Source organism: Prunus persica, chromosome G4, assembly GCF_000346465.2.
Source record: "Prunus persica cultivar Lovell chromosome G4, Prunus_persica_NCBIv2, whole genome shotgun sequence".
Taxonomy (NCBI): domain Eukaryota; kingdom Viridiplantae; phylum Streptophyta; class Magnoliopsida; order Rosales; family Rosaceae; genus Prunus; species Prunus persica.
In genome coordinates this window covers 4,316,109-4,330,355 of record NC_034012.1, presented here as the reverse complement: position 1 = coordinate 4,330,355, position 14,247 = coordinate 4,316,109, and the positions used below count along the sequence as shown (strand labels likewise).

The 14,247-nt window shown below is 38.5% G+C and overlaps 3 protein-coding genes across 6 annotated transcripts; 1 reads left to right on the top strand and 2 right to left on the bottom strand.

The window, feature by feature from the left end:
- On the bottom strand, positions 125-892 carry LOC18779287 (photosystem I reaction center subunit psaK, chloroplastic). The gene is made up of 3 exons (XM_007212160.2): positions 646-892; positions 476-556; positions 125-397 (listed from the first exon to the last, which is right to left on the bottom strand). Exons 1-3 carry the CDS (start codon positions 727-729, stop codon positions 170-172), a joined length of 393 nt encoding a protein of 130 aa, XP_007212222.1. The 5' UTR covers positions 730-892; the 3' UTR covers positions 125-169.
- Positions 2,510-5,157, bottom strand: LOC18778397 (glucan endo-1,3-beta-glucosidase 13). Of its 3 annotated transcripts, XM_020563160.1 has the most exons (5): positions 5,085-5,157; positions 4,639-4,780; positions 3,527-3,865; positions 3,001-3,031; positions 2,510-2,889 (listed from the first exon to the last, which is right to left on the bottom strand). In XM_020563160.1, exons 2-5 carry the CDS (start codon positions 4,697-4,699, stop codon positions 2,790-2,792), a joined length of 531 nt encoding a protein of 176 aa, XP_020418749.1. In that variant the 5' UTR covers positions 4,700-4,780; positions 5,085-5,157; the 3' UTR covers positions 2,510-2,789. The 3 variants fall into 3 exon arrangements, with proteins under 3 accessions (XP_020418749.1, XP_020418750.1, XP_007212537.2); XM_020563161.1 differs by lacking the exon at positions 5,085-5,157 and having other exon boundaries at positions 2,979-3,031; positions 4,639-5,065; XM_007212475.2 differs by lacking the exon at positions 5,085-5,157 and having other exon boundaries at positions 4,639-5,061.
- LOC18779381 (protein kinase PINOID) lies at positions 10,935-13,828 on the top strand. Of its 2 annotated transcripts, XM_020563032.1 has the most exons (3): positions 10,935-11,610; positions 11,715-12,350; positions 12,690-13,828. In XM_020563032.1, exons 2-3 carry the CDS (start codon positions 11,776-11,778, stop codon positions 13,495-13,497), a joined length of 1,383 nt encoding a protein of 460 aa, XP_020418621.1. In that variant the 5' UTR covers positions 10,935-11,610; positions 11,715-11,775; the 3' UTR covers positions 13,498-13,828. The 2 variants fall into 2 exon arrangements, with proteins under 2 accessions (XP_020418621.1, XP_007211600.1); XM_007211538.2 differs by having other exon boundaries at positions 10,935-12,350.

The following is a 14,247-nucleotide window of genomic DNA, read 5'->3' as shown; positions in this document are numbered from 1 at the left end:
GATCATATCTAAACACATAATTCCTATAAAATTATGCCTATTTTAAATATGTTCTTATCAACGGAAAAGACGATATTCGAACTTCTTGTTTGATTTGGACATGGAACAAATCAGTTAAAGAAAATTGAAGACCACAAAATTGAAATGCTTGGAAATTTGATTTAATTAATTACAGGGAACCAATATTCTTAAGGCCAAGAACAACCCCAACCCCAATAATGTGCCCCACAGTGCCACAAGCCAAGGTATCAGCAAGAGTGAACCCAGCTGGGTCACCGGTCTGCAGCCCAGAGTCCCTGGTCTCAAGCTTCAACCCTGCTGTTGCCTTCCTGTTTGCAGATGGGGCCAACCCAAACCTCCCAGCAAATAGCATTAGGGTTGTAGTAGTCACCATTATCTGTCAAATTAGTTCAATTAATTAATATAATCACCTATTAATACTGTTAAATTAATAATTAGTGAAACATTTGCTTACCAAATTGGTGGGTGAGCCAATGAAATCACAGCGAGCTCCCAAAGCACCCTGGCCCTTGCGCCTCATTGGTTGAACTGCTGCCTGAACAATGAGGAAGACTTCAGTTTAACTTGTGCACCCAGCAGCAGCATTGTATGAAAACATGGATGAGGAGAAAAAGAAGTGCTTACCAGGCTTTGTACATTTGCGTATGAGACTTTGGATTTTAGCCCATTGAACTGGGGGAGAGAAGTGGTCACAGTGGCTGCTGCCATTTGCTAGATTTTTTGTGTGAGAAGCTGATGAGGTGCTGCAATGTCTCTCTCTCTCTCTCTCTCTCTCTCTTTCTTTCTTATTTTTGATAATTTTATGAACTTTTGCAGGCCATAATGCCTATGATTATAAGCTGTTGAGTGAGAAAGTCTGCACCCACAGCCACATGAGCAACTTGTGGCTTCAGAATGTTAGAATTGGATACACCAAGATCCTGGTTGCTGACTTGGCTTTGTCCCATTGGATTTACTCAATTGGATAAGGTTTTGTGTGCTTGAGAATTTTGTCTTTGGATTGATGTTGATGAGGATGATGATGTAATTTGGACAGTCACTGGATATAAATAGATGAAAAAATGGGCCAAATTGGGCTGGATTGGGTTGGAAACTCAAATCCAATCCAATCTATTGATGGACTAAAATTGGACTAAAAAGCTCATAAGAGGCCAACTAGCATTGAACACTGACCAAGGGCAAAATTGTCCTCAGTTGTATTATTTTATGTTTATGACAATTTGGTTTCCCAGGACCTGATGAGGGAAGGACAAAAGATACAATCCACAGAGATACTATGCAGGGTGGGTGGGCCCCCACATTTAAACCACTTTCTCCTTTCAATATTCAACCTCAAGATGTATTTCCCTTGGGATTTGATTGCTTCTCTCTGTTGGGGTAACCCCAAAATCTCATTCTCCTCAAACATATCATTTCTCAATATCTCTTGAGAAACTGAAGGTTAATCTTGTCACTTCAACAACAAATTGGGTTCACATTTACTCCAAATTGAGAGAGAGAGAGAGCTTTTTTATAAAAATCTTTTTTGTAAAGGAAGTAATATTAAGGGGTATGCTGTTGTAAATCCATAGGTTATGGATGCCCATCATAATGCCTTCCATAATAGCCACCATAATGCCCTCCATAATTCCTCTCGATAATACCTATCTATCATTTGTAATTATGCCTTGTAACCACCGCTAATGGGTGGTAAATGATGATGTATTTTCTATGACTATAAATAGTTATATTAAAGGTGGATAAGAGATTAGAGAGCCTTGAGCAATTGAGAGATAACAGATACCACATTATTAGTAAATGATGATCTTTCTCAGCTTCATTATATAAAAAATACAATATTATGTACAACCTTTCTAAAAGAAGTGGAGCCGATCGGTATAAGGGTTTCATAGCTAGTATAAAGGTGGTATACACAAACGTGGTCTTGCTAGTACAAAATGAATGAAAAGAAAAAGGAACATGAATCCACATTGAACCATATTCCACCAATGATGTAAGGTAAAGATTTTTATTTTTTATTTTTATGAATTGCTATATTTGGAAGTTCATATGATGTATTTCCTATGCCTATAAATAGTATTTCCTAACCTATAAATAGTATTGCACTAAAGATGAATAAGAAATTAGAGAGCCTTGAGCTATTGAGAGATAACAAATACCACATTATTGGTAAATGATGATCTTTCTCTGCTTTATTATATAACAGATACCACATTATGTACAACCTCTTTAAAATAAGTGGAGCCGTATGCTATAAGGGTTTCACGGCTATTATTGAGGTTGGTACATAAATGTGGTCTCCTAATACAAAATGAATCCTCAATACAACAAAGACAACAAAAAGGAACATGAATCCACATTGAACCATATTCCACCAAAGATGTAAAGTAAATTATTTTATTTTTTTTTTTTTTTTTTTGAACTTGCTAGATTTGGAAGTTCATATGATGTTTCCCCATGAACAAACTTTTACAAGAAGAAGGCTATAAGGCAAAGAAGATGCATGCACATGACTTCTAGACAGATGGAACCAAAGCATATGTGTTACAAAATTTGAAAGGAACCGAAAAACAGGTGAACAGAGGGATTTGATTAGCTATAGATTCCTAACCCAAAAACAAAGGCAGGGATAAGCATATTACAATTACAAAATCCTATGCTATTCATGCTCTGATCTCCTGCTTCTTTTTTACACAGCACAAAATAGTTTTGTACAAGCAAGCAGGTAGAATTTGACTTTGTGGGCAGTTTAATCAAACCCATCAACTTCAGCTTCCTAGATACAGAGTCAATAAAAGGCAAGCAAGTTGCCACCAAACAGATCTCGGATTAAGCTTGTACAATGGAGGTGCTGCAGAGCCTACTGATCTGAAAAACAGGAAAAAAATTATGTTATCGGTTCGATGACCATTGCATAAATAAATTTGACACTAGTATTTCAGATACGAAAACTAAACCGTGTTAAAAGAACAAGCATACCCAGCTGCAGCAAAGACACATTTTCCATAACCTGCAAAATGGTAATGAAACTGATCAGTATCTTTATTTTGGCTGGATGGTTCTTTTAGTATCTAACTCCAATTTTCTTAGAACCAAGAAACGAGAATTCTTGATATTACAAGAACAAACTCATTCTAGGAAAGTATTGTTTACCTATTGCTGTGTGGAGATAACTTGGAATCAAAAGAATTGGTAAAATTGCCAACATTAGCAAATATTGATCAAACTCCAACGGTGACATAATGTCATGTTCTTAAATTTTGAAACCAAGATGTTTCGTAAACGTGCAAAGAAAAATAACTTCGATCGATTCGAAGCTTATTATTTAGTGCATAAACTCAAAATTCCAGCTATAGAATCAGCAGCAAATGTACCATGGGACTAAAACTTGAATGCAGTACTTTTTCTTACTCTGAAAGAGAAAATCCAGTTAGCTATGACTTCAAATTGATCTAAGTTGTTCTAATCCATGAAAAGATCTTAGAAGTGGAGATGTACAACTTACTCGGGTTATGTTTGGTGACTGCAGCAGTTCCTCCAAAATTGCAAGCTATATCAGAATTCCCATTCTGTTGATAGTAATCATTGAAAGCAAAGGAGGCATGAGACAAGAGAGTATCCGGTTCATAACAGGCTCCGCCTTCTTGGATTGCCTTGCAGTTTGCCATTCCCAATCCACAGGCCCAGTCTAATGCATTCTGCAAATCAACTTGGGAAACCCCGGGAAGGGCCACACACCATGTTGTGCCATCAAGGAATGTTGTGTTCCCTTCTGGTGGTGACATTGTGGTTACTGGGATTGCTCCATCCGCCTTCTCTTCCACCGCAAGTTCCATTGTCGAAACTAGTAAAGAATCGAAAAAGATCGAGACACACCAATTCAGTACTGTATGGATTGATGTTTCGTTGATCAAATATTAACTTGTTTCAAAATCTAATCAGACCAATACTTATCGCTGATATAGAATATCACAGACATTTCAAGTTTATAAAATGACAGATACTTGCTGAAGTTAGCTCAAGCATATGTTTTCAATCTATCATTTTCAGTTTCAGAACAAATCTCTACAAATCACAACAAAACATAAGGAATAAAATAGCTAAAACTGAATAATACCAAGAAACCATGCGCCTTTATGTGGCAACATGGGCCCACAGTGAAGGGAAAATGAAAAGTCAAAATTGCCATCAATACAACTCTACCAAAATGCTATCTCAAGACTAAGTTGGCTTGGACTTGCCTGTATCAGTATGTATGTTGCCATTTTAGGCACTTAGCTACCATGAAACTAGGAGACCTTTTCATTTTTTTTTACCCTTCAGAGAGAACCCTTTTCATGGCTATCCCTCTATCACATACATAAACTATTGATGCAAATCTCAGAATGTTCCTCTCCAAAATTTTATAAAGATTTAAAAAAAGAACATTCTTTATTTTGCAAGCTTCAGATGTTCATATACAAACTATATATTTCATGCGAAACAGATAATGCAAATATATAAACCTGACCAGAACCTGCCAACTTCTGAACAAGACAAGAATACACTGGAAGGAAAAAACAATACTTAAAACCAGAAAACAGAACAGCAAGAAGAAGCAAAGGAAACAGAACATACCCAGATAGCATCCCAGTAGCAACAAGCACTGCAGAACCAAAACACATATGTTCTTTCTCATGGTGGATATTCCTCAACCTTCTCCAAGAGGGGGGAAAAACAAAAAAGCCTCAATGTTCAAAGCCCTCCTCGGCCTCAGAAGCTATACTAAAACAAAACAAAAAAAGATTTATTAAAAAAAAAAAAAGAAACCCCTCTAGCTCTAGAGAAAACTGAAAACCCACTACTCTCTCTCTCTCTCTCTCCCACTTTCTGTGTCTTAAGAGTGATGAGATGCATATGAGAATAATGGGTGGTATAAATGCAAGAGTGTGTTCATGAGGAATCTGAAGTTCCTTGAGAGGGAAATTATCTCCTTTTTCACTTTTTTTGTTCTGTTTTTTTGAGTTTTCAAGAGAGTGTGACAAGTGCTTCAGAGAAGCAGCTAATTATGTGTACTCACTTACTTTGGCAGTGTGCTTTTTTGCCTCTCACAGCACTAGATTTCTACATTGCATTTTTAGACCTTCAGGCTTCCAGGCACTTAAAATATGAAAGCTTTTTTCACAAGGTGGTGGTGGGTACAGTCCAGCCATATAAAGCGATTTTGGGGGTGTGTTTCTCAATTCCCATTCAATTTATCGCGATATATTGAACCCCTCTTCACTAGCTGGATTTTCTCGTCAATTTGCATCTTATGTTGGGGTGTTTTGGTCCACCAACTTTAAAAACCACCAGGACCCATGTTGATTTCTGGGCTGAATTGTGTTTTGTTTTACATTTGGCCCAATTCTGGGTCGGGTCAAGCCTGGTGGTGTTGAAGTTGGGTGTATGTCCATTGCAAAGCCCCACCCATTTGGTTTGCCCTGTCAAATGACCCAATTATCTGACAAACTAACTTATAATTTGAGATCAGGTTTATCAATTTGTGAAATAAGTAATGTACATTTATGCAATGATCAGTTAATTTTTTGTTGATTTGCTGATGTACTAATTAACTTGTACTTGAGCTTTTCATACGCAATTCATTGTCCCTACTGCGAATTTGCCGCATCGTATACATAAGTTCGTACCACATGTATCAATCTCTAAAACAAATAAGCAACGACTATATATTTATGATACACGTTACAACATTACTGTTTTGTAAGTTTTACAGAGTAGCAACATCTAAATTATAAAGGGTTGGACCACCTAACTCCATTTTTTGATGTTGCTGTCAAAGAATAGTTGTTCTGCTATGTAATTATGCATAGCTGTTTGATTGATGTACGACGAGGCATGTAATACTTTTTTCCCTGGCCGTAGGCCTTGGTATGTGTCCATGTTGGTATCCAGCAAATGGTGAAGCATCCAATTTGTGTGAATCTCCTTCTCCTTACGGGTACAAATTATTCTGAACTTGGCCTATTGTGCCGACTTCCTCCTTCATAAATTATACAGGATTCACAAACAATAATGTAGCTACACGAATTCAACATTATTCATCAGGAATGAGAACAACTTACTTATGTCCGACATACCATCATAGTGGCATTCGAAGTCAATCACGCATTGTTGTGATTGAGTTGGAATACCATTACACAGTAACATCATGTTTGTACGAAAGTCATTCTAAATTTGGGATTGTGGGTTAAAATTTAAGTGAGGATCCTAAATTTTTTTTTTGGGTCCGGGTGAGGATGAGTATTAAGGAAACTCGTTTTTCTAAGTCATTTACAACTTAGATTTTGATGTCTATAGATGCGAGATCGACTTATGAGCTAGAAATATTCTGTTTTTACCTTTTGTTGGTAACCAACAACATATACTACAAAGTTTCATCATGTACTGGCTGAAAAGATGTTTGAAATGGATTTAGTGGCTCTCCTTTAGAGTTTTGGAACCATTGTTATCAGACGCAGACCATTCACAATTCTCAGGGGAGGAAAAAAAAAAGAAAAAGGAAACCCAATAAATAAAAGCTAGGGGACACAATAACCTGGAGTCACAGAAAAATCTTGTTTCTGCATGATTCTTTCTAGTAGATGCAATCCTATCTTAAATTTTAGCAAGTAGACACAATGACCTGCAGATTTGGGATCACAGAAAAATCTTGTTTCTGCAAATGATTTTTGCTAGTAAATGCAAAACCTCTCTAGAAATTAAACTATATGTATAAAACCCGTCGTTTATATATCTATCTCTCTCATCATATAACTGTTTCTCTAGTAAAAATTAATACGTAGGACCCACCGGTAAGAGAAAAGAAGAAGAAGAATGCATTCATTCGAGAACTTAACTACACAGAAAAGCTGAGATTATATATAAATAAGGTTGACCAGTGACCAGTTTGATCCTGTCTGGGCTCCTCAACATTTAGTAGAACCTGAACCAAATCGCTAGCAGCAAATGGCTTCACATATAAATCATATTAAAATCCAAACCAACAATAAATAAATAAAAAAGTTGCATAAACTAAGATCCAAATACATATAAAATATCAGACAGTGGGGACACAATCTAGCAGTTAGATGAGCAACCACTTATTAGTTTATCAGCAGATCAAGCAGACACAGAAGCATCGTCAACAGCTTCGGGAACATCAGGTGTGATGGCACCAAGAAAATTAAACAGATGACTCGGATTCCAAACCCTAATATATATATTTTTCTTCTTCTATTTTTGGGTTGTTCTTGATACAGCCATTATGTATCAAACACAAATTAGGGTTTAATCTATTTTTAAAATATTTTATTATTAAATTAGCAGACTATATGGTACTAACTTAATATAATATTTGTCCCCAAAAGTCAGATTAATATTAAATTGGTGTCATAATTTTCACCTAATACAAGTTTGTTTATGTGCTGTGTTGAGGAAGAATGTGTCTATGTGACATATTTTGTCCGTTTGTCGGCCTATCAAAACAGCGGGAATATTGGCAGCTTGTTCACTGTGCTCTCTCTTCTTCTGCTGTGCTTCCTTGAAATGGTCATTTTTCATTAATTTATATGCCTAATTTTCCATTATTATTGTTGCATTTTTCTATCCCCTATATTTCGAGAGATTATAAAATACTACAGTAGTACGAATTCGATAATCTCTCCTACATTTCATGCGTTTATACATGATGAATTGAATATTTTATTCAACATGCATTCCTTACACATACTAAAATTATATGGGGGTTTGATGTGAAAAGCATAATCTCTGTATTATAATGCAATATGCATGCATTTCTTATGTATCATGCAACTTTTTTGTAAAATTATATAATTATTTGTAATGGAAATGTCGGAAGAAACTACGTATGATCGTTGGGAGAGATTAGGGTGAGCTTTTCCATGAGCCTTTCTTCAAATCATTGAAAAGTTCTCCTAACATGCCTATTTTCTGTGGATAATGATCAAAAGCTTGAGTGTGATGGTTGTGGCTATTTGTTCGCTTTATACTTTTTAGGTCTGTTCCAACCTAGACAATTTTGATTTTGATTGATGAGTTTCGACTCAATTACAGAGTTGAATCATAAGCATTTATATTGGTTCCAATTAATTAGTGTTGATATGCAGTCTTTGTAGAGTTGTTTTTCCAACCCTATCATAAATCTCACATTAATTTTGGTTGATGCGAGAGTTGAGCAAAACGTTAAGGAAATGGTTGGTATACAAATATCAACACCAATGTATTCGTCACATAAGATGTATATAAGCGAAACGTGAATCGAGATACGAAAATTAGTAATTTTAATTGAATGTATCGGGTGAATATTGGATTTTGTCTTCTTGTTCCCTTAAGAAGGAAAGGGCATCAACTGTTAAATTGATGACACATTAGAAAAGAATATGCATATAGTACAAATTGAGTGAAGTAGAGTAGAGTTGTCTTGGATTGGAAGATCTTTGTGAATCGAAAAAAGGTGATCCTGTAATCTCACTGATTATTTCTGGTTTAAGCTTTAAATGATCAAGTGAATCCAATTAATTATTATTAACATAAAGATACCAGAGGCAGTAAAAGACAACGATGGAGTTAAAAATTTGGTTTCTTATTGACGAAAAAAGTTTAAAAAAAATTGGGCCCACAAGATCTCCAAAGCAGGATTAGCCACTTGTGGTGGTCACTGATTTACATGTTTAATTATAGGGCATAATTTCCTCTATTATACATCGAATATTCCACCAGTTGATCATTTTGTCTATCTCTCGAGTGACTCCAAAGCTTTCCAATTATTTGTTTTTCTTCGTCAAGACTAAGATAAAGCTAGCTAGCTAGTGGCTGTTAGCTTATGAGGTAGCTAATTCCTCAAATTAAGATAAAGCTATCACATTCTTAATAGATGTATTTGTTGAATTACCATTTATATTATTTAGACTCGTGTGGCGTCTATACTTCTTTTGTGTTTTGTCGTATTCATGTCATATGAAATTATTCAAAAGTTAATATCGAGTATCGGAGTAATCAATCATATATCAGAGACTAACAACATATGGTCTCCACCATCACCATGGATGATGATTGATTTAAGTACCATTTCTCTTATTGGGGTTGGTGTTCATGTGTGATCATGTGTTCATGTGAGTGAACAGATAAAGTTTGGTTCTATAATTTTGGAGTTCAAGTTTGTTAACTTATAATAGAGCTAAACACAAACAAAGCCACATAATATGTGGGTTTCTGGCATGCACTTTTGGAGAAAGAAAAAAAAAATGCCAAAGGCCTCTCAAAATGCAAAAAACAATCCCCACTTGCTGCACTTTTTGCTGGTCTTTTCCAGAACACTCAGTTTCCATGCAAACCCATCATGGGGCCCCTTTTTTCCTCTCACTCATCTCATCAATTTCCTCTCAATCTACTTCTCTCTCCAAAAGTGTGAATGAATTTTGAGTATGAAATAATCTAAAAATCATGTACCCTTTTAAGGGTCTTGTTCTTTTCGAATTGGGACCCACCAATCAATCATCTCCAACAGTGGCACCATCTCCCCTCTCTTGCTTCCAATCTTGCTGACATGTCATGCATCAAATGTTTTTTTTAGGCCATGTGGAATTTGTAGAATTTGTAGTGTCAATCTAAATCTGTCTCCTTCTTGCTGCTTGCATTGCAACTTGCATTGCCTTCAGCCTCTGTGATTAAACTCGAGAGATATTTGAAGGCATGCACATGGAATTTGTTGTTGATTTAAAACCCTACACGTATTCTGCTCTCCCACGTCATCATCAAAGACTCGAAATAGTGTAACCCAAATTACTTTTTATTGCCAATAGTAAGTCGGAAAATTCCATCTGCCTGTCCCTGTGCAGCAGCCGAATCATGCCAATTAATGTAAAGAGCATCTTCAACTGTGCAATCTGTCGCTGCCATATTTTGAGCTCATCGTCTTTGACACTCTCGTGTTCAATTATTAGCATCTAATTTGATATACGCAGCAGCGGTATCAATTTCCTCATGTTATAACACGTGTTATTTAAAATATAAACATACAGTTTATATATACACGATCACACTATTTAACTGGTCGTTTGAAAATATTTTGTAAACTATGAGAATATATGGAATATGATTCCTTCAAATTCAAATTCTCGGACCTCAAATAGTCCATCTTGAAAGGATTAGAAGAAGAATAACATTTGAAATTACTATTAGGAAAATACTTGCAAGTCACTTCTCTCGTCAAAGACTCTCAATTATTGTACGTTTCCCAAAACCTCAATGAAATTTTACTGTTATTTAAAAAAAAAATTAAAAAATTAGTTTTCTTTACACAAATCATACAAACCAGTCGATTCTATCTATAGACTAGCACGACAATGGTGAGGAGAGAAGTTAACCCAAAAACAAAACAAAGGCATGCGGCCGGCACGTGGGCCATGAAAACAACGGAGAGAAATTCAAATGCTTGGTAAAGATTTTAAGATATCGGTAATGAAAGACTAGGCTGAAGAATGATACACGTTTGCAGAATCTCATGCAACACCAAATATGGTGCTTGGATTTGAAAGCTTGCCAAATTGAAAGGGATGATCAGCAGCTCAAGTTGGTACCTTTCTTGGCCCACTCCTCCGTGCATGAATTGCTATTCTCCTGTGCTGCCCCTTCAATTGTTTTCAGCATGGGTAGCATTCGTGTCATGTCATGTTCAATCCTGCTATTTCAAATCCGAATTCGAGCCGGATAAATTGGTATACATTTGAATTTGTCAAATAAATTGATCCTAATTCTAATTATATTTATTAATCGTGTCGTGTTCGGATTGTATCTCTAGATCATATGAGAGGTAATTTGGAATCATACTAAATATAAGCATGCATGAACATGACTCTTCGCCTTCGTGGTGCTAATGTACATTTTATTTTCCTTAAATACATTTACAGCCTAAATTTTCCCTGAATTTCCCTTTTCCATCTCCCTAGCTGAAACTTCTGAACATTCAGCTCACGCAGATCAAAGATTCCGCAGATATCACAAGAGTTGACGGTTGCAGTCAACAATTCCATACAGGGGCATTTCCGTCACTTCAGCAAATACAGAGCAAAAAGCTTCCTCTCCTCCCCTGCAGTGCACCAGCAGTGAAACCCGCACGCGCGGTAACTTTCCTAACTCCACGTGCACCATTCCCGCACTTGCCCAACTTGGCATTTTTACCGGGACCCCAGAGAAAGTTACCGTTTTACCGCGTACTTCATTAATGCGTAGCATAAATACCTCCAACTACCTCTCACTCTCTCAAGGACTCAAAACAAACTGAGTAGCGTAGGGAGCATCCACGCCACAGAGCGCCTCTCTCTCTCTCTCTCTCTCTCTCTCTCTCTCTCTCTCACATTGCTTTGCTGTGAGTACAAACCCTAATTTTGAGGCCCGACCTGAAAAAGCCTGCTCCTACGTTCAAAATTCGCATTCAAAGCACACACTCTCTCTCCCTCTCTCTGCAAAAGTTTGGAGCTCCATTAATGGCGTCGCTCCAATTGAAGCTTCAGGCCTCAAACTTTGACCTAAACACCAAGCCTTTTCCAGGTTCTTTGAATTAAATTTCATTTTCCGCACCGGAAAAATTCCCCAAGAATTTTCAATTTTCTTCGCATCCGATTCTCCTAACAGTCCCTTTGATTCTTCCACAGATATATAAAAAAAACTCATTTCTTCATTTCTCTCTCGAGAAAATTGAGTTCATTTTGTAAGATGTTAGAGCGTGACTCGGACGGTGAAGCCGTGAACTCGAGCCACAGCTCAATGAGCAGCGAGAGCTGTAGCAGCTTCAGCCGCCTCTCCTTCGACGCTGCCGCCACCACCACCGCCGCCGACTTCGCAACCGAAACCTTGTGCCTCAAGCCCCACCGCTCCTCCGACTTCGCCTACTCAGCCATTCGCTCCAAGAAAACCGCCCTCACTTTCCGCGACTTCCGCCTCCTCCGCCGCATCGGCGCCGGCGACATCGGCACCGTCTACCTCTGCACCCTCAGAGGCACCGGTTCCAGTCCCGCCGATCAGGATCGCGAGTCTTCTTCGTCTTCCTCGTGCTTTTACGCCATGAAAGTCGTCGACAAGGAGGCTCTGGCGCTGAAGAAGAAGGTCCACAGAGCCGAGATGGAGAGAAAAATCCTCAAGATGCTCGACCACCCGTTCTTGCCTACGCTCTACGCCGAGTTCGAAGCCTCGCATTTCTCTTGCATCGTCATGGAGTACTGTTCCGGCGGCGACTTGCACTCTCTCCGCCATAAGCAGCCTAACAAGCGCTTCTCTCTCACCTCGGCTAGGTACATTCAATTTGAAATTTCTGAATATTCCTCCATTTTTCTCAGATACTACGACATTGCATCATTTTCTTTTTTTTCGCTTGATTTTTTTTTTCGAAAAACGAATAAAAACAAATTTAAATATGGCCTCTAATTTCTGGTTTTTTGTATTCTTGTGCTTACAAGGCCCAGATGAGATCATGAGATGTTCTTATCTTGTCTGTTTTATCTCTCTGCCAAGTCGTCTTCAATCCAGATTTTGTTTATGTTTTTTGAATCGAAAAATTTGGTGCTAAATTTTTGTTTCAACTCGAATGAGTCAACCCGGTCTAACTCGGATATTTCGTCAAAACTTACCAGGTTTTATGCTGCGGAGGTTCTGGTGGCCTTGGAATACCTCCACATGCTGGGAATCATCTACAGGGACCTAAAACCCGAGAACGTGCTGGTCAGATCGGACGGTCACATCATGCTCTCCGACTTTGACCTCTCCCTCTGCTCAGACGCAATCCCAGCCGTTGAATCCCCCGACTCCTACTCTGACTCGGGGTCCCTATCCACTCCATCCTACACCCGCCCGCGGAAAACCACAACACTCACCCCATTCTCCTGCCTCTCGACCCGGCTCTTCCGCTCGCGCAAAGTCCAGACCCTCTCCCCGAACCGGCTTTTCGTCGCCGAACCGGTCGCCGCCAGGTCACGTTCCTTCGTCGGTACCCACGAGTACGTGTCCCCGGAAGTCGCCTCCGGCAGTTCCCACGGAAACGCCGTTGACTGGTGGGCTTTCGGGATCTTCCTCTACGAGTTGATCTACGGCCGCACGCCGTTCGCGGCTCCATCGAACGAGAACACCCTGCGCAACATCGTGAAAAAGCCCCTTGCGTTCCCGACCCCCACGCCCTCCAGCGCGCTCGAAGGCCACGCGCGTGACCTCATTTCCGGGTTCCTCAACAAGGACCCGGAGCGCCGGCTCGGGTCGAAGCGCGGAGCCGCTGACGTCAAGAAGCATCCGTTCTTTAAGGGCATCAACTTGGCGTTGGTACGGTCCCTCACGCCGCCGATGATCCCGGGCCTAATACGAAGGCAAAACACGACGCCGTCTTATCAGGCCAAGAAGACTGATCAAAATAGAAATACGAGGCAATCTACGGCGTTCGAGTACTTCTGAGCAGCAACGGCGAGATGTTCGCCACGTGTTGAGACAGTCCTGCCAGATTTTGTTACTGACGGGTGACAGTTGTGTATATTCGAGCTGTCTTTTGTTTTTATTATTTGCTTATAAATAGGTAAATATATGAGAATATGAGAAAAAAGCTGTATTGCTACGGTGTCATTATGTACACGTAGGTTGCTATAGTAGATGTAGAAAGGCAAGTAGGATCCTAAATATTACTATATTTTGAAAAGCCAATATCCATGATTGATCCTGGGAAACACTTTTCGTTTTTACTTTTTCTCGTTATTATTATTATTATTATTATTATTATTTATTACATAATTTATCTAGAAGGTTTAAGAAAAGCTGAAGAAAACTGCGTGCTTTTTTAGTGTAAACGATAGTTTAAATTAGAAAGGAGAAGAATTTCTCACACACATATCCCTGACAAAGTCAAAGGTCGGTTCATTTGTTTATGGGAAAGAAAACTATATGCTATATGGGAGGTAAGTTATTATTGCATGTGTATCTTTTTACTTTTTTCGTTGTCGTTATTATTATTATTATTTATTACATAATTTATCTAGAAGGTTTAGGAAAAGCTGAAGAAAACTGCGTGCTTTGAATTCCATTGTTATGGCAAAGTCCAAGGTCGGTTCATTTGTTTATAGGGAAAGAAAACTATATGCTATATGGTATTAACAAAAAGGAATATGGGATGTAAGTTATTATTGCATGTGTTTATTTTGGCTCCTTGAAAGG